At 54.0% G+C, this 25,705-nt stretch overlaps 1 protein-coding gene across 2 annotated transcripts; it reads left to right on the top strand.

Moving 5' to 3' along the window:
• The first annotated feature begins 1,783 nt into the window (after positions 1–1,783).
• On the top strand, positions 1,784–19,122 carry SERINC2 (serine incorporator 2). Of its 2 annotated transcripts, none has more exons than XM_060089351.1 (10): positions 1,784–1,902; positions 8,835–8,996; positions 9,710–9,900; positions 10,359–10,438; positions 10,827–10,964; positions 12,465–12,634; positions 14,364–14,454; positions 14,751–14,892; positions 17,159–17,374; positions 18,543–19,122. In XM_060089351.1, exons 1-10 carry the CDS (start codon positions 1,864–1,866, stop codon positions 18,676–18,678), a joined length of 1,365 nt encoding a protein of 454 aa, XP_059945334.1. In that variant the 5' UTR covers positions 1,784–1,863; the 3' UTR covers positions 18,679–19,122. The 2 variants fall into 2 exon arrangements, with proteins under 2 accessions (XP_059945334.1, XP_059945335.1); XM_060089352.1 differs by lacking the exon at positions 1,784–1,902 and adding an exon at positions 2,034–2,051.
• Positions 19,123–25,705: the final 6,583 nt, after the last annotated feature.

The raw sequence follows: 25,705 nt of genomic DNA on the forward strand, positions 1-25,705 counted from the left end.
AGAGGAACTGACCCTGGGGTGGGTGGCCGTGAGAAGGGCTCACTTCAGACTCCTAGGCGGCAGAATGAGGACACTGGCCTTGTGGTAAATGTTCAGGCATTCATTCATTCAGGAAGCATCCACTGCCTTAGTGTGCCAGGCCCTGTGCTGTGCCCAGGGCAGGGGAGGGACCGGCCAGAGGTGAGTCAGACAGTCCTTGGGCGGCTCAAAGTCTCCTGAGGGTCTCTGACTAGGACTGAAGACATTATTGGACAGAAAAAGAGGCTGACTGGGTATAGTCACCTCTACTTTCAAACAGAGGCAGTGAGATGTCGGGGACAGGCCTTGGGTTCTGAGATCAGGGCCAGATTGGGTGGTCTTCTAGCTCTGCCCTTCTGAGCTCTGTGGCTTTGAGCAGCAATAGTAACTAACCACAGTAGTCATAGCTGATGTTTATTCAGTGCTCAGTTTATGTCTAGCACGTCACTTTACTTCTTTGAACCTGTTTCCTCATCTGTAAAATGGAATGGAGTAGGAGTTAATCTACTTCTCAGGGTTACTAAAGGGCTTGAATGGGACCATGTAGGTGAAAGAGTTTGGTACAAGCTTGAGCTGTGTGGTAACTTTAGTTATTTGTGGGGCTGTAAAGGGGTCCCGTGTTGTAGAAACACAGGGAAGCAGGATATATTTATATTAGGAATATTTATTCCTAATGGGGCCAGGTAGTTGTTTTGGGGGAAGGGTGGTTCTCTTCACCAAAAAGATATGAGATTGTGAGCAAGGCTTTGAAGGGTAGAGAGGGGGATAAAGAGAAGGACTTTCCAGGGGGAGGGTATCCTGTGTGCTAAAGTGTGGAGGAGGGAAAGTGTAGGGTATGTTTGCGGAACAGTCCTAGCACAATGAATGGCTAAGCCTGGCGCTCCATGAATCACCAAGGATGCAGTCAGGTAGGATCTTTGGCCCCGGGGCCAGCTTTGAGGCACGCAGATTTCCTTCCCTAACATTATCCCATCTACGGCTGAGTGAGGGGCGGGCTGGAGGGTGAACTAAGAGTGATTACAGAGCCCTGCTTCTGGGTCTCTTCCACCTACCTCTGGGGGACGGTCTGGCAGGAATGTGACCCACCCACCCCTTCTGACCTCCTTAGTTGGGGGCCAGGCTCGGGCATCCCTGGGGAGCGATGAGCCGGGTGGCTCTGGGGAGCATGTGGCCCAAGACAGGAGTCAGTAGAGCTTAAAGAACAGGTGGATGGAGGGGAGGACAGACGAAAGAGTGCGAGGCGGGGTCTTAGGAGTAACAGGCAGAGGGAGCTCACACTTGGCAAGCATCTCCTATGTGTTGTAACAGCCCTCTGAGGTAGGTATCCTCACTTTACAGATGGGGAAACTGAGGATCAGAGCGGTGAAGTGACTTGCCCATTTCTTTGTCCAGTCATTCATCATTCAACGCTTATGTACTGGGCAGAGGCTCCGTGCCAAGCGCCGAGGAGTCAGGGGTGGCCATCTCTTGGCTTCTGTCCCCTGCGGTGGGAGTCCGGGGTAAGTGTTGTGAGGTCGCATTGCGGCCTCGTCGGCACTCGAACCCAGGTTTCACTATTTCCAAACCATCACTTTGGATCCGGACACAAGCCCGGTTGCGCGGCTCGCGCGGCCGCTGGAACCCCCGGTACCTCCACTTTCCCTAGGGTCCCACCTGCCGCACCTGGCCCAGGTGAGTCCCTGGAGGCCCCGAGCGCCGCCGGAAGACGGCGAGCGGTTCCGGCAGGTAGGGCGGGGCGGGGCGGGGCCGGGGCGGGGCTGAGGGCGGGGCCAGCCCGCGGCGCCAGGAGTCCGACCGGATCCCGCGCCCCTCTGCCCGCGCCCTGCGCCCCGCGCCGCCGCCGACATGGGGGCCTGTCTGGGCGCCTGCTCCCTGCTCAGCTGCGTGAGTCCCGCCCCCGGCGCCCGCCCCCGCCGCCTGCCCCTTCTTCGGCCTCGCACTTTTGTCCTGTCTTCTTCCTCCAAATAGTTTCTTCTTTTTCCTTCCTCCAAACTTGGCTTTCTGGGCCCGCACCCCGCCTCCTCGCCCCTCAGGTCCCCCCTCTCACCTACTTCCCCCGCCCCCATCCCGGGCCCGCGGGCGCCGGGGTCAGCTGGTGTCCGGGGATCGGGTTACCGCGGGGGAGGGGGTGGGGCGCGCTCGGGCGGGGGAGGGGGTGTCCTGGGCGGTCGCCTCTCCAGGGAACTGGGGAGACTGAGGCCCAGAGCCCGGGGCGGGGGTGGGCGCTGCGGCCCCAGCTGTTGGAGTCGTCCTGGCAGTGCGCGTCTGGTCTCCCTCCCGGACGCTCTCTTTGTGTGGCCTGCCGGTCCCTGTCCCTCTCTGCCGTGTGTCCTCTGTTTCTCTGGCAATCTGTCAGTTGGTCTTTCTGTCCCTACCCGCCTGCCTCAGTTTGTCCATTTGTATGTGTCTGATATCTGTCCGTTCGTTTGTCCGACTGTCTTTGTCCGTCCGAAGCCTCTCCATTTGTCATTGTCTAGACGGTTCCGTGTCTGTCCGCCGGGGTCTGTCTGCCCGTTCAGTCTATCAGTCTCTCTGTGTCTTGTCTCTGCTTCGTTCAGTCTGGCTCAGGCTAATTCCTGGGCACCTCCCCAGTGAACCCCAGACGCTTGCCCTCTGGGCCCCAGAGCCGAAGTTGGGGGAGGGGAGGAGGCCTCCTTTGCTTTTCTAAGTCGGTCTTGAGTGAGGGGTGCGGGTTACCACCGCCATCGGCCCAGCTCTGGGTGGTAAAACCCAGGAACTGAGGGAGGTTGGGGTGTGTGGGGGGGAGGGATTACCTGGTCGTCTGCTGGGGGACCTGGGGAGCAGCCAGCAGAGGGGAGGAGCGTCCGCCAGACCCCGGCTGGGAGGCCCCTTCTCTTTTCTCCTTTCCCAGCCCCCTCTCCCTTCCCTCTTCCCTTCATTAAATCTGAGGTTCATTCAGGCAGCCCCCTCCCCCTCTGCCCCACACAAAAGATGAGTGGAGAGGCAGGAGGGGGAGTCTGGTGGCTGCTGAAATCCCAGTTTCCTTTGTCCCTGATTTGTGTGAGTGTGTTAGGATGGGGGTGTAGGGGCGGACAGCTGGGGGATCTAGAGATTTACTTTACAGCCATTTTTGGAGAATGATATCTGCACAGAGAGGCTACATAGTGGGTTCCTGGACTCTTGTCCTCCCTGGGCCTCTACTTCCCCATCTGTGAAGGGTGTGTGTGTGTGTGTATGTGTGTTTGTGTGCACACCCGCAGGAGGGGGAATCAAGAACTGTTCCCTGAGATCCCTCCCTGCCCAGTGAAACCAAGGTTTGGGCTAGGGCTCTGGCCAGAAAGGGTTTGCTTCCTGTTGGGGGAGGGAGAGTTTCCTTGGAGTTGACCAGAATTCCATCAAGCTGGGCTATCCTGGGGGTGGGGGGAGTGTTGAAGGGAGACCTGCCATTTCTCTGTGCCTCTGTCTCCCTGTCTACCTCCCTCATAATGCCGAGTTGGGAAGATTTAAAAGTGCCCCGCCCTGTTAGAGTAAGTGCTCCAAATAGGAGCTATTGTTATTATCATCTTAAAAAGGTGGGTGGAGAATTCCGTCTGGAGCCAGTTGCTGTTCTCTGAGTCAGACTCCTACAATGTTGAGTCAGAAGGCACCTGACAGTCCTGCTCCAACCCCCAGTTTACAGATGAGGAAGCTGCAGCCCAGAGAGGTTAGCTGACTTGCCTAAGGTTGCACAGTGAAAGGAGGAGGAACTGCACAGTCAGGATTAAAATCTGATTCCTGGTCTAGGCTTCTGCCCACACCTTCCCTCCCTTCACATCCTGGATGCTGAGGGATAGGGTTGGCACAGAGTGGAATCGGGAGGTTCGCTTAGGAAGTATATAATATCCGCAAGGGACCTGCCCCTCGGGTCAGTGGCCTCCCCTTGGCGTTCTGACCTCTGACATTTACTGAGTACTTACTGCACACCAGGTGCTGTGCTGAGCCCTTCACCCCTGCCATCTCATTACGCACCCCACCCGCCAACCCCATGACATAGTTATCCTATTTTACAGATCATGATACAGACAAGAGCTGCCATTTACTGAGTGCTTACTGTAGGCCCAGAGCTCCCAGCCCAGAGCTGTCCAGTGGTAGCCCAGGCCCAGCAGTGTAGTGAGCACTTTGTATATACCCTTTCATTTAATCCTCACAACGACCCCAATGAAGCAGTGAATATTATCCCCATTTCACAGCTGAGGAAGCTGGATCAGAGAGGGAAGATGATTTCCCCACAGTCACACAGTATTAAGTGGTACAGTTGGGCACTACTGGATACCAATAACAACCTGTTTCAATGGACATTGCCCCACAGGAGTGAAGTTCTAAGGGGGGGTTGCCAGGCATCTTTAGAGGGAACATTTTGGCATACATGGGTCGGTGGGGAAGACTTTTGTCCCTCCTGCCGTGACGCATTTGCATCTGCCTCTTGGTCAGATGCAAATCTGTCAAGGCAGGAAGGGGACAAAAGTCGTTCCCTTGGTCAGCATTTGGACTGGGCTGAAGGTGAGTCCTGGCTGGGAGGAGATGAGATGGGCCCACTAGGGATGGGAGTCACCAGCCAAGCCAGCACATGGTGAGTTGGACGGTCAGCAGATATTTAAGGAGGACCTTCTACAGTCGAGGGAGCGTGAGAGGCCTCTGGCTCAGACCGACTGGTCTTGGTCCTGGCTTGGCCTCTTCTCAGCGGCGTGACTGAGGACCTCTCTCCTTGTCTGTAAAGTGGAGAGAACACCGGCACCTGCCTCTCAGCGTGTCAGGAGGGTTCAGTGGGACTTAGTTAGCTTGAAGCTGGCGTGCAGCAGCTGCTCTGTCAGCTCAGTGGTAAGGTGCTGGAGACCGCATTCGAGGAATGGGGAACCTGGTGGAACTCAGGGCTGTCTGATGGGCTCCAAGCCACCTCACTGCCCTGCCCAGAGGCCCATTTTATGGCTGAAGAAACTGAGTCCCACTTGTCTAAGGTCATACTGCCAGCTGGTGGCAGAGTCAAGACAGGGCCCTCTCCTCTTCACACTGCGTGGGGGAGGGAAGTATGCTTTGAGTAGTCTTGGGCTGACCTCTTCTCTCCTGTGTTTGGTCTAGTGCTAGGGTGGCTCAGCCAGTTATGGGGTGCCACGGAACCTCGCAGCGTAAAGACTCTCAGACCCAGGGCTCCTGAGTTCTGAGTTCTCCATTCTGAGAACCTGGCTGGTGCTAAAATTCCACCACTCTTCTTTCTGGTGCTTTTCCATTGCTGCCTCTCCCCGGAGTGCATCTGTGGAGGGGGTGTTGTAATCTGAGTGTGGGAACAGTTTGTAGTCTGCCTTGGCCTTTCACGTTGCATCATAAGCATAGCCTGTGTTGCTGTCAGTCTAGTGGCTTTCATCTTTCCTGCCTCTGTAACATTCCATGGAGTCAGTGGGCCACCACTGTCCCCTGGTGTTGAGTAATGAGGTCATCTGCAGTTTCCTGATAGTCTAATAAGCTCATACAACCTAAAGCTCCGTGCCTGTTTCAGTTTTTTTCTTAATTTAAAATTTTTATTTTTTGATAATGAAAATCAACTTCATTGGGGTATAATTTATATTTAACTATATTTAGTTGTATATACCCATTTACCAACACATCTGCTCCATTCAGCAGAGAGATCCCTCTTAGGGATCACGATATACCACGAGGTACCATGATATAATGATGGATATTTAGTTATTTTCAGCTTTCCCCTATTATTTTCCTCGTGTGAACAGTGTCACAGTGGACTCCCCTGTGTACATGTGTGTGCACATGTCTGCCTTTACTCCCGTGGGCTGGTATTTCTATAGGAAGAGGTTGTGGTAGGCGTGATCCTCAGAGGTGGAGTGTGAATCCGAATGTATGAACAACTCCAAGGAGGCTCCAGAAGCAGTGCGGGGGCTGTGTGTATTGTTCTCTCCCTGACCTGGTCTCTCTGGCTACCAGCCAGGCCCTTGGAAATCCTGAGGTTTCAGGTATCAGGAATACCTGGATTCTGATCTCCAAAAACCACAGTGAATTGAAAGGCCAGGCTCCCTGACTGCAGTGTGCAGCTTTCCTTGTGTCTCAAATGTCTCAAATTGAAATGGTAACAAGCCAGAGCCGGGCCCTGACCTGGGTACTTGGGCACTTGGTTCCTGAGATCAGTACCTGTTGGCCTCCCTTGGTTTTCTTGGGCACTGGAGGGATTGTTTTCATCGCTGGGGTGTTTTGAAATGTAATGAGTCTGCCATCAGTGACTTAGCAGGCCCTGGTGCAGACAGACTTGACCTTGAACCCCAGCTCCTTAGCTCACTTGCTGTGTGACCTTGGCCGCATCACCTATCTGAGTCTCAGTTCCCCACTTGTAAATGGAAAGTTACAACACACTTCATAGTGTCCGTGAGGCTTAATCTAGACAAAGCCCTTATAGTGTCTGGGACAAGTAACTCGTCATAAAGGGAAGCTATCGCTGTTATTACTTGAATCTCAGCACTGCTGTTCACTTACTGTGTGACTTCTGGCAAGTTTCTTAATCTCTCTGATCTCAGAATGCTCTTTATGGTTTACAGAACACTTCTTTTGGCATTTGCTTATCTCCTAATTGCGCCCCCCCGCCGCCCCCGCTCCAAGGTAGCCATGAACAGGAGTCAGGGATTGGGGTGGGGTTTGCAAGATACAACCAGAAATTGCTGGATGATTTGGACCGTGAGGGAGAATTTCATTCGGCATTCACCTAGCAACTGTGCTGTTACTTGGCTTTGTGGGTGAGAGAGATGGGTAAGAAGGAGCATTCTCAGGGGCATTTCCAGTCTGGGGAGAGAGGTGTGGGGGATACGGGAGGGCAGCTGCCCCTCAAGCAGAGTGTTCTCTACCCCTTGTGACCAGTCCAGAAAGCAGGGGGCGGGGCCTCAGAGGAGCAAGGGGCCCTTTTCAGCCTGCTCTCCACAAAGCTGGTCACTCAGCATAAGGCTGTTCCTGTCCCTCCCGGCTTTGGGAGGTGATGCCCAATGGCAATGGATGCCCATGGCTCGTGGGATGAACACGAGGGTCCTGCACATGGCTGCCAGGCTCTGCCAGCCTGGCCGACCTCACCACTCACTTGCTTATGAAGCTTTGGCCATAGGGACTTCTTTCCATTCCTCCAACGCTCAGCTCCTGTCCGCCCCAGAGCTGCCTCAGGCTCTGTTCCCTCTGTCTGGAACACTCTTTCTTCCCCTTGGTCAGGAGAGTGAATCCTCATTGTTCAGCTCTCAGCTTAAGTGTCACTTCTTCCAGGAAGTAATCCACTACCCCCAATCTAAACTAGGCCCCCGCCGGTCCCTCTCATGGCAGCACGTATGTTTTCTTCTTCACACTTACCATGACGGGTATAATGACTTGCTGAGTATCTTTCCTGCCCTTGGAAGCTCCAGGATGGCAGAGCCTGTGTCTTTCTTGCCCTCCAGACTCTTAAATACCAGAATGAGGAGTCAGGGCTGTTTGGGGGAAGAGAAACAGTGAACCAGATGTATCTGGATGTGGGCCCACTTCCTCCAAGGCTGGGCTGTAGAACTGGCTCCCAAGGGATGAGTCTACAGCTACGAAAGGTGTGGCATCACCAGCCCCTAAGTGATTTCAGCCAGCCCTAGGGAGGGATGGGCTGACGGAGGGCAGAGGACCTGGAGACAGAAAGGGTTGGACGCCTCTGCTGTCCCAAACTGGTGCAGCCCCAGAGCGGGAAGTCACGGCCACTCAAATTCTTCATTCCATTCATTCAACAGATGTTGATTTATCAGCGCTTGCTCTTTCTGAGGTCTTAACATACGTCTGGTACGATGCCAGACACTTTACATTTGTTCAGCAGATAGTCACTGAGCTCCCGATGATGTGCCAGGCACAGTTCCCACCTCTGGGAATACCATGGTGAACAAAACAGACAAACCCTCTTGCCCTGGTGGAGCTTGCACGCTAGCAATGAGAGGCAGGCAACACGAGTAAACTATGAAGCAATCAGGTGGTAGTAAGTCCTACAGAGAAAAATAAAGCAGGGAAGGGAGAAAGGGAGCCTGAGTGAGTTACAATTTTTTTTGTTCGTGCTGCGAGGCTTGTGGGATCTTAGTTCCCTGACCAGGGATTGAACCCGGGCCGTCGGCAGTGAAAGCACGGAGTCCTAACCACTGGACCGCCACGGAATTCCCAGGGAGTTACAATTTAAAATCCCTACAGGACTTCCCTGGCGGTCCAGTGGTTAAGACTCTGTGCTTCCACTGCAGGGAGTGCGGGTTAGATCCCTGGTCGGGAACTAAGATCCTGCGTGCTGTGCAGCGCAGCCAAAACAATAAAAAAATAAAATAAAATCCCTACGGTATTTCATTCTTAGAACTGCTATGTGAGAAGCAGGTACTGTCACGATTCCCATTATATGGAAGAGGAAACTGAGGTTCAGAGAGCTTGAGGGCGCTGTGTAAGGTCACATAGCTAATCCGTGAAAGAGCTGGCCTTCTGGATTTTTTTTTTCCACTCTGCCTCCTCCTAAATAAGAAGCACTGTGACCCCAGCTCTCTCTCCGAAGCCACAGTAACACCTGAGATAGATCCAGGTTTGAATCTGGGTTCTGTTGCTTACTGGCTGTGTGTCCTTGTGGGACCCAGCCTCTTCCAGCCTTGCTTTCCTTGGCCTCTCCCTTGGGCTTAAAAGTTATATGGGGTGACATCTGGGGAAGAGGTGTCCCTTCGTGGTGTGGCACAGGCAGTCTCTGCGTAGGTTTGGAGATGTTGAACAGGCAGCGGGCAGTGGGTGGATGCTGCGTGCTTGGGCGGGGAAGGGGAGAGGAGACCAGAGAGTAAGGTGCCATCCTGGCCTCCCCGCAGGCATCCTGCCTCTGTGGCTCTGCCCCCTGCATCCTGTGCAGCTGCTGCCCCTGCAGCCACAGCTCCACACTGAGCCGCCTCGTCTTCACGGCCTTCCTCTTCCTGGGGGTGCTGGTGTCCGTCATCATGCTGAGTCCCAGTGTGGAGAGCCAGCTCTACAAGGTGAGCCACCGGCGGGACCTGGCCTCTGGCAAAGGCTCAGCTACCAGGGGCCCCAGGCTTGGGGGCCCAGCTGATCAAGAGTTGGGCAGGAGTGCCAGCGCACCGATGATCCAAGCTTGACGATGGAGGGTCGTTTCTTCATAGTGGGAGGAGGGTTTGAGCCTTATTGTTTCTCATAAGCCTTGGTCCCCTTGGGAAGTCTCATGAATCATTATCGCCATCCCCGCCAGACACTGGCCCAGGGTAAGCTCTCCCCACTTTAATGCATAAGCCCAGTTTGAGGGTCCTAAATCTTCGCTTCATCTCAGTGTTTCATAGCCAGTGGGATAGTTAGGCCAGAGGTTCTGACATACTAGTGTGTACAGAGCATGAATTCCCTGGGAAGTGTGCTAGTCATGCAGAATCTCAGACCCTGCCTTAGAGACTCTAGTTCTGTAGGAGAGGGGAACCTCCGGGGATTCTGATGTAGCTGGTGTGTGGAGAGCACTTTGGGAAATCCTGCCCTGGACCGTGCCATGCCTTCCGTTTGTCCCTGGGGGGCTCACTCATAGGGCTTCAGCCGCAGAGGTGGGTGGGAACGGAGATGGGCCATGGGTGGAAGTGGGAGGCTCGGGTGGCCCTCCTGGGAGAGCCTCCTGCCTGGCGGCCTGGGCAGAGTCAGCCCGGGTTCCGGGTGGGGTGGGGTCTTCCAGCTGCTCTGTCTGTTTCCACAGCTGCCCTGGGTGTGTGAGGAGGTGGCCGGGTCCCCTGTCGTCCTGCAGGGCCGCATCGACTGTGGCTCCCTGCTCGGCCACCGTGCCGTCTACCGTATGTGCTTCGCTATGGCAGCCTTCTTCTTCCTTTTCACCCTGCTCATGATCTGCGTGCGCAGCAGCCGGGACCCCAGGGCTGCCATCCAGAATGGGTGAGGAGGGGTCCCACCTGCACCCTGGGCCCCTCCCGCTGTGGTTTTCCCTATCCTCTGCCTGTCTCCAGCAATCTCCAAACCCTAACCCTCAGACTCAGGAGCCGCTGAAGCCAGGAGGGCACAGCACAGAGGTCAGCTCATTTAGTAGTTCCCATTTCTCAGATGAGGAAATAAAGCTCAGAAAAGGCAACAGCATCCCTAAGGCCACACACCAATTTAGTGACACGGTTGGGGTTAGAACCCAGGTGACCATCCTCACCCATCATTGGTCCTTCCCTCTGCCCCTTGGGGCTTTTTCTAGGCTCAGGACAGATTTTCTGTGCCTGTCAGACCATCAGGAAGTCTCTCTCACCTCTCCCAGTACCTGCTCTTCAGGGGTGGGGTTCTGGGGGTCCAGCCTTTTTCTCTCCCCCTACTCAGCTTTCTTGTCTGTCCTCCCCCTTTCCCCACCATAGGTTTTGGTTCTTTAAATTCCTGGTTTTCGTGGGCATCACCGTGGGCGCCTTCTACATTCCTGACGGCTCCTTCTCCAACAGTAGGTGGCCCTGGTGGGGAGGGATGGGGGCTACCGAGAAGGATGAGCGTGCTGGGGGCTCCTTTGCACACAGACCCCAGACTACTGGCTGGGTCCTTGCCTCCCACCCAGGAGGACAGGACTCTGGTGCTTGGCCACATGGCCTTTGGGCAACTCGGGGTTGGAGGAAACCCCCCTTGACCCCGACCCACACCCTGATGCAAGGCATCTCTGTGCGTGGCCAGGGGCTCCTGAGGGTGGGGACTTTGCTGCTTCTCAGTGTCCCCAGTGCAGGGGGTAGCACAAATGACTGTTGAATGTATAAAAGTGAGCGTGAGAAGAGACCCAGACACAGGGGCTGCTGCGCCATGGCTGGACCCCCTTGCCTCCTTCCCCTCTGCCTGCCTAGTCTGGTTCTACTTTGGTGTCGTGGGCTCCTTCGTCTTCCTCCTCATCCAGCTGTTGCTGCTCATTGACTTTGCACACTCCTGGAACCAGCGGTGGCTGAAGAAGGCTGAGGAGAGGGACTCCCGCGCCTGGTATGCAGGTCAGTGCCACCCAACGGCCTCGCGAGGGGGCTGGGCTACCTGAGGAGTCGGGGCGGTGTGGGGGGGGTGGTCCCTGAAGCTGGACGACGGCCTGGAGGGCATGAGCTGCCTCCTAAGGGCAGGAACTGAGCCGTCCGTGTCACGTGGAGGGAAGGGTGTGTGGCAGGGGCCCGCTGACCCGGGGTGGCTGAGGTGGGGTCAGATGAGAGCTGCACTGGAGAGTTCAGAGGGATCTGGTTGAGCAAGCCCTGCAGAGCGAGCCGCGAATGACACCTGGTCATTGAAACCCCAGTGGCAGAACGGGTCCCTTTTCAGTTCTTCTGAATTGATCAAGAAGAAAGGCGCTCTTCAGGGTTGATTAGATTTTCACACCTCCCTGATCACCAGGCATCTAGTTCACTTTTTGAGAGATGGTTCTCTATTCATTGTCTTGTTTTTGGCTGCATTGGGGCAGCGAGTGGGGGCTACTCTTCGTTGCCGTGTGCGGGCTTCTCATGGCGGTGGCTTCTCTTGTTGCGGAGCACGGGCTCTAGGCGCGTGGGCTTCAGTAGTTGTGGCGCACGGACTTAGTTGCTCCACAGCATGTGGGATCTTCCCGGACCAGGGATTGAACCCGTGTCCCCTGCACTGGCAGGTGGATTCTTAACAACTTCGCCATCAGGGAAGTCCCCTCTATTCATTGTCTTTATTTTATTTTATTTTTTTTTCTTTTTTATTTTTTTTCTTTTTTGCGGTATGCGGGCCTCTCACTGTTGTGGCCTCTCCCGTTGCGGAGCACAGGCTCCGGATGCGCAGGCCCAGCGGCCATGGCTCACGGGCCCAGCCGCTCCGCGGCATATGGGATCCTCCCAGACCGGGGCACGAACCCGTATCCCCTGCATCGGCAGGCGGACTCTCAACCACTGCGCCACCAGGGAGGCCCCATTGTCTTTATTTTTATGGTGACCTTTTTTTGCAGCAAGTGAATCATTTTAGTTCAGGGTGGGGCAGGAGCTCACAAAGCCTGGGTGAGGGACGGAAGTTTTTTTTTTAATAAATTTATTTATTTAAATTCTTTTTGGCTGCGTTGCGTCTTCGTTGCTGCGCGCGGGCTTTCTCTAGTTGCGGTGAGTGGCGGCTGCTCTTCATGGCAGTGCGTGGGCTTCTCACTGTGGTGGCTTCTCTTGTTGCAGAGCACGGGCTCTAGGTGTGCGGGCTTCAGTAGTTGTGGTGCACGGGCTCAGTAGTTGTGGCTCGCGGACTCTAGAGCGCAGGCTCGTAGTTGTGGCGCACGGGCTTAGTTGCATGTGGGATCTTCCCGGACCAGGGCTCGGACCGTGTCCCCTGCATTAGCAGGTGGATTCTTAACCACTGCGCCACCAGGGAAGCCTCCAGGGACTGCAGTTTAGTAGACACTCCTTGGAGGAGGAAGTTGGGGCCCGAGACCCAGTACACAGCTCGACAAGGGATGGGGGTCCTTGCACCACCTGACCCACCTGCCGCTGCCTCCCCCTTCCCAGGCCTCTTGTTCTTCACCCTCCTCTTCTACGCGCTGTCAATCGCGGCCGTGGCACTGCTGTTCATCTACTACACCCAGCCCGGCGCCTGCTACGAGGGCAAGGCCTTCATCAGCCTCAACCTCATTTTCTGTTTCTGCGTATCCATCGTCGCTGTCCTGCCCAAGGTCCAGGTGAGCCTGCCTGTCTCTGCCCAGCCTGAAACCAGGCTCCTCGGTGTGTGGGACTTCTTGTAGGAACCTTGGGGTCCTGGGGCCAGGGCCGTCAGCACAGAGGCTTGGGCCAAGAGTGTGGGATCCCAAGTCAGCCTCCCTGGGGTAGAGTCTTGACTCTCGCATTTATATGCTGGTTGTCTTTGGGAAAGTGCCTTAACCTCTCTGTGCCTCTTCCTTCTCAAATGTAAAGTGGGAATAATAACACTATTTGGAGTTGTTCTCAAGATTGAGACCATGTTTATGAACACTTAGAACAGTGCCTGGCATATAGATATTAGAACAGTGAACACTTAGAACAGTGCCTGGCATATCCATCAGACATTGGCTATTGTTATCATTATTTTGATGTCATCATTGTTTTCATGCAAATCAGGAGAACATTAGGAAGGGTCACCGAGTGATGATTCCTAGACGCCTCAAGAAGTGGTGTCAGAAGGTGCAATTCCACAGTTTCCAATCCCAGACTATCTGGGATAGTGGGTGGGAGATCCCAAGATAATCACTTGTTCTTCAGAAGGGAAGCCTTCTGAGTCCAGTGGTATTTCACAATTTGGGATATCAGGCCACCAGGTGTTTCAGAGGTAGCTTAGATAGTCTTTGGGGGTCCTTAGCAGAAAGGTTGGGAATCTCCCTTCTGGCCAGAGCTTCCATTTCCCAGTAAGAAAACGGAAGCCCAGAGAGGGTGATGCCTCTGTTCCAGGTCACACAGCAATCAGTATTCATTCAGCAAATACCTCTTGAGCATCCAGTGTGTACCAGGCACTCTTCTAGATGTTGGGGATACAGCTGTGAGGAAGAGGAGGAATAATAATAGCTAACAGTTAATGACATTTGTCATGTTATTTAGTCCTTGCACCATCATCATCCCCACTTTCCAGATGAGGAAACAGAGGCTTAAAGGAGTAAAGAGACTTGCCTAAGATCACACGGCTAGTAAGGTGTGGAGCTGGGATTTGAACCCAGGCCGACTGGCTCCAGAGACTGTGCTCCTAATCACAGAGTTCAGATTCATATTTTCAAGCATGTCTGTGTGGTGAGGAGTGGGAAAGAGCAACCGGTAGTAGGAGACGAGGCCAGGTGAAGTAATTTTGGAGAATACGTGCTATGTGGAAAATAAAAGAGGGTATGGGCTGAAAGGGAGGTGGGCAGGCCGGGCCAGGGTCTGCTGCAGTCAGGGTTTTCAGAGCCTTTTGGGGGGTCCTGTTTGAGCTGAAGCCTGAATATAAAGACACTGCTGGTGCAGAGATATGGGGGAGGAAGATGTCAGGGAGAGGGCAGGGTGAGTGCAAAGACCCTGAGGTTGGAGAGGATTTGGCAGGTTCCACGGACAGAGAGGTGGCCACCGTGTTTGGGGAGTAGTCAGCAGGGAGGGCTGTCAGGTGAGGCTGCAGATGGGGTACACGAAGGAGGGCGTTAATTCAGAGTGTGAGGAAGTGCTGCCCTGGAAGGATTCTCAGCTGGGGAACAAGTCGGGTAATCTGTTAAGAGAAAAAATTAAGACTCTACCTTTGGGTGGGCGAGGTGGCAGTGGGTGGCCCGGGTGGTATGTTTTCCTGAAGGGTGTGGGGTGGGATGGCCCTAGGGTGGTGGGGGTTTCTGAGGTCCCCCGGTTGGGCGTGGCTGGGCTGGGTGGGGGTGGGGTGTACCCAGGTTTGGCAGGAGTCACACTGTGGGCTGCTCTTGCCAGGATGCCCAGCCCAACTCGGGTCTGCTGCAGGCCTCGGTCATCACGCTCTACACCATGTTTGTCACCTGGTTGGCCTTATCCAATGTCCCCGGTGAGTAGAGGCCTGGGTTCCAGGTGGCCTGGTCTTCTTCCTGGGCTGGGGACCCTCAAAGATGACGGGGACATTCCCAGCCCATTCCAAGACTTAGTCCTTCAGGGAGGTGGGAGGACCCCATCTGTTCCTGGAGCTGTCTCTGTTGTTTTGTCTGCTGTGTGCTGTCGCTGGGACTTGAGTGGTTGGTTGTGTGTCTCTCTGTCCCTTGGCTGTCCATCTGAGCCCATCCTCTGGGCTCCCTGGCTACAGACCTGGCCTGCGTGGGCTGAGGGTGACCATGCTCCCATCCCCAGACCGGAAATGCAACCCCACCCTGCTGACCCACTTTGGCAATGGGACGGCCCTGGCAGGCCCAGAGGGCTACGAGACCCAGTGGTGGGATGCACCGAGCATCGTGGGTCTCATCGTCTTCATCCTGTGCACCCTCTTCATCAGGTAGGGTGGGGGGCTGGTTTCTGGGAAGGAATCGTGATTGGGAGCCCCGAGGCACAAGTGACGGGAGGATGTGGGAACTGGGACACCAAGCTGGAGGGCGCGCGCAGCAGGCAGCACATCCAGCCCCTGCACTGTGCTGGTGGGGAAACTGAGCCCCTCAGAGGGCACAGACTGACTGGGCAGCGGAGGCGGGGCTGAACCCTGCCTCCTGGCCCAAGGCCTTTCCTGAGCCCGGGTTGCCATGTGCCCAGCTCAGCTGTGGTGCCAGGGCAGGAGCCTGGACAGGGGCCAGCGGGTCCAGGCTCTATCACTCACACCTGTGTGTGGCCGCTTCACCTTTCCAAGCTTCAGCTTCCTTTTCAGTTAAAGGATGATAACCTCTAATGCCCAGGGTGGCTTGTGACCCCACAGTGTCCCTTGAGAAAGAGCAGCTCATTCTTAAGATCACATGTGCTCTTAAGAGCACATTCTTTAAGGGGGTGCCTTAGCAAGTGCTTATCAGTGTGGACTTGAGCCAGATTGCCTGCAGTTGAGCCTGGCACCTTGGGCAAGTCTCTCAACCTTTCTGTGCTTCAGTTTCCTTATCTGTAAAATAGGAATAAAAATACTACTTACTGCATTGGATTTTTGAAGAGTTATGATGAGTTAATATGTACAAGGCACTTAGAAAAGAACTTGGCAAGTAGTAGGTGCCAAATGAGTGTTTGCTATTATTGCAAAGAACTATTAATATTTGCACAGCTGGATGGCTGTGAGTGGCTGTTTTGTGTCACCAGATGGTAATATCGAGTATACTTACTGTTGACACTGGCAGACTCAGGTATTGCCTCCCTGTGGCCTGGCATTTCTCCAGGTGCCACTTTGTGTGTCTGCACCTCTGCCCTGATCTTTTCTCCCCCAGTCACCCTTCCTGGGCAGTGCCCATTTGCCTGTAAGCAGCACACCTGCTTCTAGGCTCCTGGGCTAGAACATTTTGAGGCTGTTTCACATTTCGTTTTGTTTTCACCTTTTTCAAAACATTTTCTCCTAGTTGAGTTGGGGCAGTTCACAAACATCTCTCTTCTTTGTCCTCTCCTTTGATTTATTTTCGAACCCGGAAGGGCCCACATCACCTCCATCTTACAGATGAGGAGACTGAGACTTGGTGAGGAGCAGCCACTTGTCCGAGGCCATGAGCGCACAGTGGCTGTGGTGCTGGAGCTCACTTCCCTGCCCCCGAGCTCTATCCCTCCCCATCCCCAACGTGGGCACAGAGCTGTGCTTCCTGATGCTTCTCATACTCACACCTCCCTGGCCTGTAGTCACTGGGCTGCACCTCAGAGAGCCCACAGATCCCATCTGTTCTTAGCACAGTTCTTAAAACCCAGGAAGCAAAGAAGCATAAACAGCCACGAGGGCAGGGACCACTGATGATGGCTCTTGCCTCCGGCTAGATGGCCCAGATCTAGGCTCATGTGCACTAGATATCAGCACAGTATTTGGTGATTGGGGTCAACTGAAGCTCAGCAGGGGGTGATTTTTCAATTTGATGGAATGGGCTGGAATCCAGGCCTTTGTTCACTTTTTTCAGGATACAAGTTGGATCTTCAAAATTGTATATGTGTCTCAAACTATTAAATGTAGTTAAAAACATCAAGACCTCATTGTAGAAAAACAATGACAAAAATCATTACTATTATTCTCTCTTTATTATAAACATAGAGAAAGGGGAGGCAGTGGGTAATACTACTTAGCTAAAATGAATAAAAGGTAAACAAATGTACCAGCAAATGAGCATTATTATGAACATTTTAAATGAATGTAGTACCTGGTATGATCCTTTGCAGTACTAAGTTCTCAACACGTGTTTGTGGAAATGGCAAATAAACAACCAGAATAACAGGGGCCGTTTATTTGGTTTCTACTCTGTGCCAGGCACAGTGCTAGGGGCTTCAAACACCATTACTCCATTTAATCCTCCCAGCAACCCTATCAGGGAGGTACTATTATCTCTGAATTTACAGACAAGGAATCAGAGGCTCAGAGAGGTTGTATCTTGCCCAAGGTCACACAGGGAGTAGGGGTAGAGAGAGTCAAGGCAGTTTGTTAACTCCAGGGCCCAGGGCCTAACCTCCAGGCCACCAGCTCCCGAGGCTCTGGGACCCTGGTGCCCATGGTCATCATGGCCAATGCCGCGGTGCGTGAGGCCCCCTGGTGCTGCCCACCCACCCACCTCAGTGGGGACGGCCTGACAGCCACACGCACATCCTCCCCCTGCCTCCCCCAGTCTGCGCTCCTCGGACCACCGGCAGGTAAACAGCCTGATGCAGACGGAGGAGTGCCCGCCTGTGCTGGAGGCCACGCAGCAGCAGCAGGGGGCGGTCTGCGAGGGCCGGGCCTTCGACAGCGAGCAGGACAGCGTCACCTACAGCTACTCCTTCTTCCACTTCTGCCTGGTGCTTGCCTCTCTGCATGTCATGATGACGCTCACCAACTGGTACAGGTGCGTGGACGGAGCCGCAGTGTCCGCAGTGCGCGTGCCGCTTCCCTTCCCCTCCAGCCGTGCGCTGGGGTTTAAGACTTGGGCATGGAGGTGTCTCTCTAGGACCCTCCAGGGAGCCTGCCTCATCTGTGCCCCAGTTTCCCTGCCAGTGCCTAGTCCACGCAGTAGCTGGTACCTTCGCTAAGTGCTGAGAAGTGGGGATCAGGGGAGCTGAGGCTGGGCCTGTGCAGGGCAGACCAGGTTTACAGATCAGGGGTGGTGATTTGGGTTATGGGGTTGGATTTGGGATTCATGGTTTGAGGGTTAGGAGTGGGGTGTGGGGTCAGAATCAAAGTCACAGGGTCAAGAATAGGAGTCCTGAAGTCTTGAGTTGGGATTGGGGCCATATAAAGTAACAAATTTGGTCATTTGGTTACAATTAGGGTTACAAGTCCAGAAAGCCAGGATTGAAGTGACCAGGTCGAGGAGCTAAGATCAGAGTAACTAGGTTAGAGGCCAGAACTGGGGTCACAGGGCCAAGGGTCAAAATTGAGGTCAGAGATATCAGAACTGTGGTCTTAAGGTCAGGGACGGGGTTATGGGATTGAAGGTCAGAGTCAACGTTAGAGGTCAGGACTAAAGTCAGGAGCTCTGGGTCCCAAAGTCAGGGACCAGGAGTGTGGTCACAGAATTAGGATCACAAGGTTAGTGACCAGAATCAGGTCACAATATTATGCCTAGGACTGAGGTCAAGGTTGGAATTGAGGTCAGGGTCAGGTCTATGGTACAAGGCCATGAGCTCTATGTAGGGTCTTAAGGCCAAGTGTCAAAAATATCAGAGGGCTTCCCTGGTGGCACAGTGGTTGAGAGTCCGCCTGCCGATGCAGGGCACACGGGTTCGTGCCCCGGTCCAGGAAGATCCCACATGCCGCGGAGCGGCTGGGCCCGTGAGCCATGGCCGCTGAGCCTGCGCGTCCGGAGCCTGTGCCCCGCGACGGGAGAGGCCACAACAGTGAGAGGCCTGCGTACCGCAAAAAAAAAAAAAAAAAAAAAATCAGAGACGAGGCTAGAGTTTACAGGGTAAGAGCCAGAGGTGAAGTCAGGGGTCGCAGCTGGATCCTAAGGTCGGGGCCAGGACTGAGGTCACAGCATCAGGCACCAGGCTCACTGGGATGATGGTGTGTTCCAGACCCGGTGAGACCCGGAAGATGATCAGCACGTGGACCGCCGTGTGGGTGAAGATCTGTGCCAGCTGGGCAGGGCTGCTTCTCTACCTGTGGACCCTGGTCGCCCCCCTCCTCCTGCCCAACCGTGATTTCAGCTGAGGCAGCCCCCTGCAGCCAGCCCACCTGGTGCTTCGGGGCTCAGTGACAGCAGGCTGAGCACCCGCCGCACCTCCGGGACTCGCCCCTGAGCTGGGCCCCTCTGTTCTTAGTGCCTTCAGGGAGGAGGAGCATCAGGCCCCTCCCTCCCACTGCCCCCCCACGCCCACCATGGAGCTGCCTCCTTCTTCCCCTCACCCCCATTCGCCCACACTTGCCCTCTTGGGAAAAAAGGGCCCCTTGTTCTAAGGCTCCCCAGGAGAGGGTCCTGAAGGAGAGAGACACTGAAAGCTGCTCAGAGAGCAGGAGTGCTCCCCGCGATGGGGCGCCCAGCACTGGGGCCCAGGTATTCCTGACCATGTACTCCAGGACACCCCGTCCCCTTCCTGGGCTCTGTGCCTTACTGAGTCTCTAAGACTCTGCCAATAAAGAAGCCGGTGTATGTGCCTCCCATGTCTCTGCCCTTCCCCCTTGGCACGGGCCCCATCCCGTCTGGGCCCAGTGCAGGGGCTGAAACAGAATGTCAGGGCAGAGGGGGCTGAAGGGCCAGACCGTGAGGGGCCTTGAAGGTCAGAAAGAGGGGCCCTGGCTCTGTCCTCTGGGTCACGGAGAGCCTGCGGGCTGGGGCTATAGAGGAAGGAGGGGCTCTGGCAAAAGGGAGCCTGGGGGTCAGAAAAAGGGGCCCTGGAGCAGTGTCCATATGCGGGGTGATGAGGCCAGAGTCGGGGTGGAGAGGGGGCTCACATGGGGAGGCTAAGAGGCTGGTCTTCGGGCCATCTTACCAGCGCCCATCCTGAGGTCCTGCCCACCTCTGACCTGCCTCTAGGGTCCTCCTGAAGAACCTGTCACCACCCTCCACTTCCCCCTGCTGTAGACGTTGGCCCCTGCTCTGGCCCCAGGGTGTGGTGGGGAAGAGCGTGTGCTCTAAAGTCGGCCAAGCTGCCTGGATCCGCTGAACTGCAAGAACCATGGAGCTCCTGTGGGGCTCCAGGCAAGTCCTCCCCTCTGGGCCCTGGCTCCTCATTCAGCAGATGGAAAAACACCACCTGTACCCAGGCTGCTGTGAGGCTCAGATGAAACAGGTTACCCATTTCTGAAGGCGCACAGTGATGTGCGGGGGATGGACGGGCTCCTGGCTGGGGCCTCCCGAGCCTGGTCTTGATGTTGTGATGTCCATCCTCAGGTCATAAAGAAATCGAGGTGACTGGGATTTTTTGGGGCTGGGATGCAGTGGCCAGGGACACAGCCCACTTCTAAGGAGCTTTAGGGTCATGGGAGCAGCACAGGTGCACGGGTGCACCAAGGAGGTGCCTGCCGCAGCCCCTGTCAGGACAGTGGGAGTCGGCCAGATCAGGGGGAGCGAAAACACCCAAGGGACAGGACGCGGCATGTGAGCAAGAGTAGAGCAGGGTGTCTGAGGACCAATGAGAAACGTGGGGTGGTTGCAGTGCAGAGAGCATGTAGGGGTCAGGAGGTGGTGAGCTTTGGAGAGTTGGGCCGGGCCTGAGTCACACAGGCCCTCGAGGGCCATGGTGAGGAGACCAGATACTGTCCTGAGGGTAGAGGGGAGCCATGGAGGGTTTCTGAGCAGGGGAGAGGCCATGAAGTTGTGAGCTGACCAGGGGGTGGTCCTGGAGGGTTTAGAGCAGAGTAGTGACGTGGTCAGATGGTTATTTTGGAAAGATTTTCCTGGATGAAGTGGAGGGTGCAGCAGCTAGAGGCAGGTACCAGGGCCCAGGGCAGAGTGGGTGGGGGCCTGGAGTCAGGCAGGGGCCGAGGAAGCCTCCTCTCACCTTGAGACAGATCTTGTGGATGCTTTTGTCCCCTGGTAGCTTTCAGCTGAAGGAGACCTCTCCACGGAGCAGCCTGAGCTTCCTCCCCGCAACACATGAGATTTCATTTCTCTCCTTATTTCACTTTAGGGAGAAAAAGCCCACTTTGTGCTCCCGATAACCTTTTTCAAAGGTTTGTAGAAGTGGGCACTTTTATCCTGCTTTTGTATCCTTGTTGCTCTACAGTTTTTCAATTATTCATTCAACAAACGTACTGAGCATGATTTGTGCCAGGGTCTGGGCTGGGGCAGGCCTGGCAGGGAAGGAAGCCGGAACCAGACTGAAGAGCCTGAATGCTGGCTAAGGAGTTTCAGGTCCCAGTTTGGCTCTGAGAAGCCACCTCATATCCCCCAGACAGGGAGCTCTCCCTCCGTGTTTCCTCAGCCCCTGTTCTCGCTGGCAAGACAGTGGTCACACTCCTGTACCTGGTGGTTGATGGGGGTGTCAGGTATCAGCCCTGACCCACTGCCCACCCAGGGGCTAGGAAGCCCACTCAGCCTGCTTGCTGTATCCCCCTCATCCCTTGCTGCTCAGCATCATGGCTTCCACACATCCTCTCTCCCCCATCTTTCCTCCATCACCTCCTTTCTCATTTCCTTCATATCCTCTTCTCTATCCCCTCTCTTCTCTCTCACTCTCCTTTGTCACCTCCCTTCCTTTGCCAGTCTGTGGGACAGGCTGTAGGACCCCAGCTCTTTTTGTCTGCCAGCGCTGACAGGCTGGGCTTCCCTGCTGGACTGCTAATGGGGAAGCGGCTGCCCTCATCCCCGGAGACCTGTGCTCTGTCCCTGGACACCTGCTGCCTGAGACCTGCTTCCCAACACCTGGGCTGTGGTCCCTGCAGAGATACCACCAGCAGCCTCAACCCAGCCTGCTCTGGAGCAACTTTGGACAAAGTTGTAGAACAAATATCTGGGCAGAGTGGGTGCAAGACCTGCAGATCACGTGGGGAAACAGGCAGTGTGGTGCGCTGGAAAGGGCTCTGGGCTCGGCTCCAGTTCTGTTTCCATGGCTATCTCACCACTTTCTCGTCACCTGAAGTTAGGCAACTCAGTTGCTCTCTCTGGGCCTCAATTGCAGCTTCCGTAAAATGGCAATAGTAGCTGTTTTGTAAACCATAAAACATGGTGCTTTCATGAGACAAACACTGTGGTTAACCAGCAGACATTCCCAAGCCCCTTCTCCCTTTCCTGCCTCTGTCACAAAGGCTGGAAAAGTCAGCTGTCACTTTGCAGCTTCCCTGAGAGAAATGGGTACCTGAAAACATTCTAGCTAAGTAGACCCAAGTGGGGATGCTAAGGAGCAATTCTAGAAAAGTTTCTGATTTTCTTTTACAAGGCACTACTCATTCCCCCCTTTCCTATTTTAACACAAATACAATGCCTGGAGCCACAGCAGCTATCTTGGGACAATGAGGCAATGAGCCCGAGGATGAGAAACCAACATGGTGAGGATTGTGGTACAGAAAAATGGAAGGAGTCTAAGTCCCTGATGCACTTTTGAGCTGCTGCATCAACCCTACTGTACCTGACTCCAGACTTCTGTTACATGAGGAAAACAAACATCAATAAATTTAAGCCCCTATTAGTTGGGCATTAAGTTCCTTGCAGCTGAATGTATTGCTAAATAACATGTGAGATGTTTAGTGATAATAAAAATAATAAACAGGAGAAACTTACCTCCATCCCTCAGGACTATGGGCTAGCAACAGTATAGCACCCCCATATATATGTGTATATTTGTAAATAACTGTATATTGTATATGTTTATATATACATACATATATGTTTAGTAGCAGGAGAAATTGTGACAAGACAGTTGTGGTTTTTTTCCTGTCCCTGCCCTGGACTTCAGCCCTGCTCCCATGATCTGACTAACTTGGCACCTCTGCTTTACTCTTTCCATCTTTCCCATGGACACTATTATACTTTGTGATATTGTGATCAAATATATATCTGGTCTTTGCCTGTTTCTGGCACAGAGCTCCTAAAACCCTTGGAATTTCCTTAGTGATAAGAGTGAAAAAGTGGACAAGACAGTTTTTTGAGATATTAAATTTCCTCTGCCAAACACATGGGAGAAGAAGGTTCTGGACCTCCTTGTCTTGGGGGAGGTGTGAGGAAGAGTGGGAAGCAGGAGAGAGACGTTACCTGCAAAATATGCTTCCCCTTCTGCCTTTGGTATCGAAAAGTCCACGTTTGTTGAGCAGCTTCTGGGCAGTGGGGGAGGGGGGTGATGGGGGCAGCAGAGGCGCCTCCTGGATGGAGAGGAGAGAGCCCCAAAGGAACTTGATTAGGGATGGGGGTGGTTCTTCCCAGACCCCAAAGAAGTTCTCCATGACTGGAAGAGGAGGCCAAGGGCTGTGAGTTCTATGAGCAAAGATGGGGGCACCCGTTCCTGCTGAGCTGGGGGAGCCAGGCAGAGGCCGGGGAGCAGGTGAGACCTCAAAGGGTGGAAGCACAGTTCCCTGACCTGCCCGAGCTGCCCACCACCTCCCCCCGCCCCATACCAGATCTTTCTTGCTCTGCCCACTGCCTTGCTGCTACATGCAACCCCAGGACTTTTGCACTATCCAGGAGGGGTCATGCATGTTGGGGAGGAAAATGAAAAATGGCTGAGGTTGAATTTCCCACCAGCCTGGCTGGATGGGGCTTTGCATAGAAAGAAAGTTGATATAAAACAAATGAACAGGGCTTCCCTGGTGGTGCGGTGGTTAAGAATCCACCTGCCAGTGCAGGGGACATGGGTTTGATCCCTTGTCTGGGAGGATCCCACATGCCGCGGAGAAACTCAGACCGTGCTCGCCAATTATTGAGCCTGCGCTCTAGAGCCCGTGAGCCACAACTACTGAGCCTGCGAGCCACAACTACTGAGCCCGTGTGCCACAACTATTGAAACCCATGCACCTAGAGCCCGTGCTCCGCAACAAGAGAAGCCACCGCAATGAGAAGCCTGTGCACCGCAACGAAGAGTAGCTCCCGCTTGCTGCAACTAGAGAAAGCCCACGTGCAGCAACGAAGACCCAACGCAGCCAAAAAATAAAAAATGTAAAAATAAAAATAAAAAAATAAACAGATATTCTGTCTCTTGCACACCTGTGAGCTGAGCTTGATAACCCCTTTAAAATAGCTGTAGATATAGGCTGATTTATGGCAACCCCGTCCCCCCAAAAAACAGTACAGGAGTGTGAAAGGCATTCATCTATTTCATTTTTTCAAGCAGCAGCACAGGATTCTATTGAGTGAATATTCTATCATTAATTTAACTAATCCTCAGTTAACGGGCATCCACATTGTTTTCAGTGGTTTTTTTTGTTTGTTTGCTTTTGTCTTTCCTACTACCAGCCTCTGTGTTTATTCTGGCAGCTTGCTGAGCTGCAGGAAGAACGTTGACTCCAGAGCCAAGATCCTCTAGGTTCTTATCTCAGTTTTGCCCATGAGCTACCCTTACCTCTCTGGGTCTCAGTTTCCCCATGTGCAGAATGGGGATTGTACTAGCACCCACCCCATGGGATGTTGCCATGGTCAGTGAAAGCACATCTGTAAAGGGCCTGGCACCATGCTCGGCTCACCGTAGGAGCCAAAGAAAGGGTGCCTCCTTCCTTTTTCTGGCTATCAGTCCTCGGGGACTGAGACAAAAGTCTAGGCCAAAAGATGAGGTCACCTTAGCCTTCCCTCTACCTCCAGAGACAACCGTCCTTTGCCCCTCTGGAGGAGGATGTGACAGGTGGCAGGAGGTAGGGAGAAAAATTAAAACAGGAGCCAACATTTATTGAACAGTTCCTGTGTACTGAGCCTGGAGCAAGGAACTTCAACGCCAATAGCGAGTCTATTAGTGTACAGAGAAAGAAATTCATAAGAGAAAAAAAAGATGGAGACCTTGACTCCCCAGTCTTCTCTGATCCCCAGTCTAAATTAGCCTTCCCATTTCTCTTAGTTTTCTTTAAAACTCTACACTTCTCTGCATACATAGCCTTTATTACGGTGTGTGATTATGTATCTATTTGTGTGATGATCGCTGTATTGTCTGACTTCCCCTATGGTCAATGAGGGTGAGAACATACTCTCGTTGTTTATCATCTCCCTGGTGCCTAGAACAGAGCCTGATAAACAGAAATGCTCAATAAGAGAAAGGTTAGTTGATTGACTGATCATCTGAATGAGTATTAGTTGATTCTGGAGTAGCCATGAGAAAGCCTAGGGGACAGAGAGTTTATAGCGGAGTAGGAAGGGCCAGAGCCCTGGGCTGAGGTCAAGAGGCCTGGGTTCTGGTACTGAACATGCAGGGTCAGAGGAAAATTCCGAGGGATGGCTTTGAAGCTGAGACCAGCAAAATAGGTGGGAATTGGGTGGTTCAAAGAGCATAGGAAGACTGCCCAGGGCAGAGAACTGCATGGCAGAGGCTCTGCAGTAAGAGGACAGGACCATCCAGGAGATGAGGAGCTCGAGCAGCATGGTGAGGGGTCAAGTGGTGGAGGTGGGGAGGTTCAGGCTATGCAGTTCAGAGGTCACAGACTGGTGACCGGAATGCATGTCTGGTTTGGCCCTTGTTCTATGTTTAAAACAACAAGAACCTCAACAAAGATTATGGTGCCTTGCTCTGGAGCGCACCTTCCGTCTACCTCAGCTTCCCCTGCTCCTCCTCAGCATCCCCCTGCTGCTTCATCTTTTTTTTTTATAAACTTATTTATTTTTTTATTTATTTGTGGCTGTGTTGGGTCTTCGTTGCTGCGCGTGGGCTTTCTCTAGTTGCAGCGAGCAGGGGCTGTGCGGTGCGCGGGCTTCTCACTGTCGTGGCTTCTCTTGTTGTGGAGCACAGGCTCTAGGCACGCGGCCTTCAGTAGTTGTGGCATGTGGGCTCAGTAGTTGTGGCTAGCGGGCTCTAGAGCGCAGGCTCAGTAGTTGTGGCACACGGGCTTAGTTGCTCCGCGGGATGTGGGATCTTCCCGGACCAGGGCTCGAACCCGTGTCCCCTGCATTGGCAGGCGGATTCTTAACCACTGTGCCACCAGGGAAGTCCCTGCTTCATCTTTTAAGTGACCTGGCTGACCATGAAGATATCTGAGTTGCAGCCTGATGCAGGGCCAGGTAGGCTGTGGACAGGGCACTGGGAAGGCCTGAGACCTGCCCACCCTCCTCTGAAATGCCTCTGGGGCTGCAGGCTTGGTCTGTCTTAGCCCTTCTCTGTTCTGTTTCCCA

Source organism: Mesoplodon densirostris, chromosome 2 (genome assembly GCF_025265405.1).
Source record: "Mesoplodon densirostris isolate mMesDen1 chromosome 2, mMesDen1 primary haplotype, whole genome shotgun sequence".
NCBI classification, from domain to species: domain Eukaryota; kingdom Metazoa; phylum Chordata; class Mammalia; order Artiodactyla; family Ziphiidae; genus Mesoplodon; species Mesoplodon densirostris.

What these genes read in the sequence shown, in the direction of transcription:
- SERINC2 (XM_060089351.1), top strand. Translation starts at nt 1,864, where the DNA reads ATGGGGGCCTGTCTGGGCGCCTGCTCCCTGCTCAGCTGC. An exon ending in AGGGCTGCCATCCAGAATGG is followed by an intron (nt 9,901 to 10,358) that starts GTGAGGAGGGGT and finishes TCCCCACCATAG; the next exon opens with GTTTTGGTTCTTTAAATTCC. An exon ending in ACGCTCACCAACTGGTACAG is followed by an intron (nt 17,375 to 18,542) that starts GTGCGTGGACGG and finishes GGTGTGTTCCAG; the next exon opens with ACCCGGTGAGACCCGGAAGA.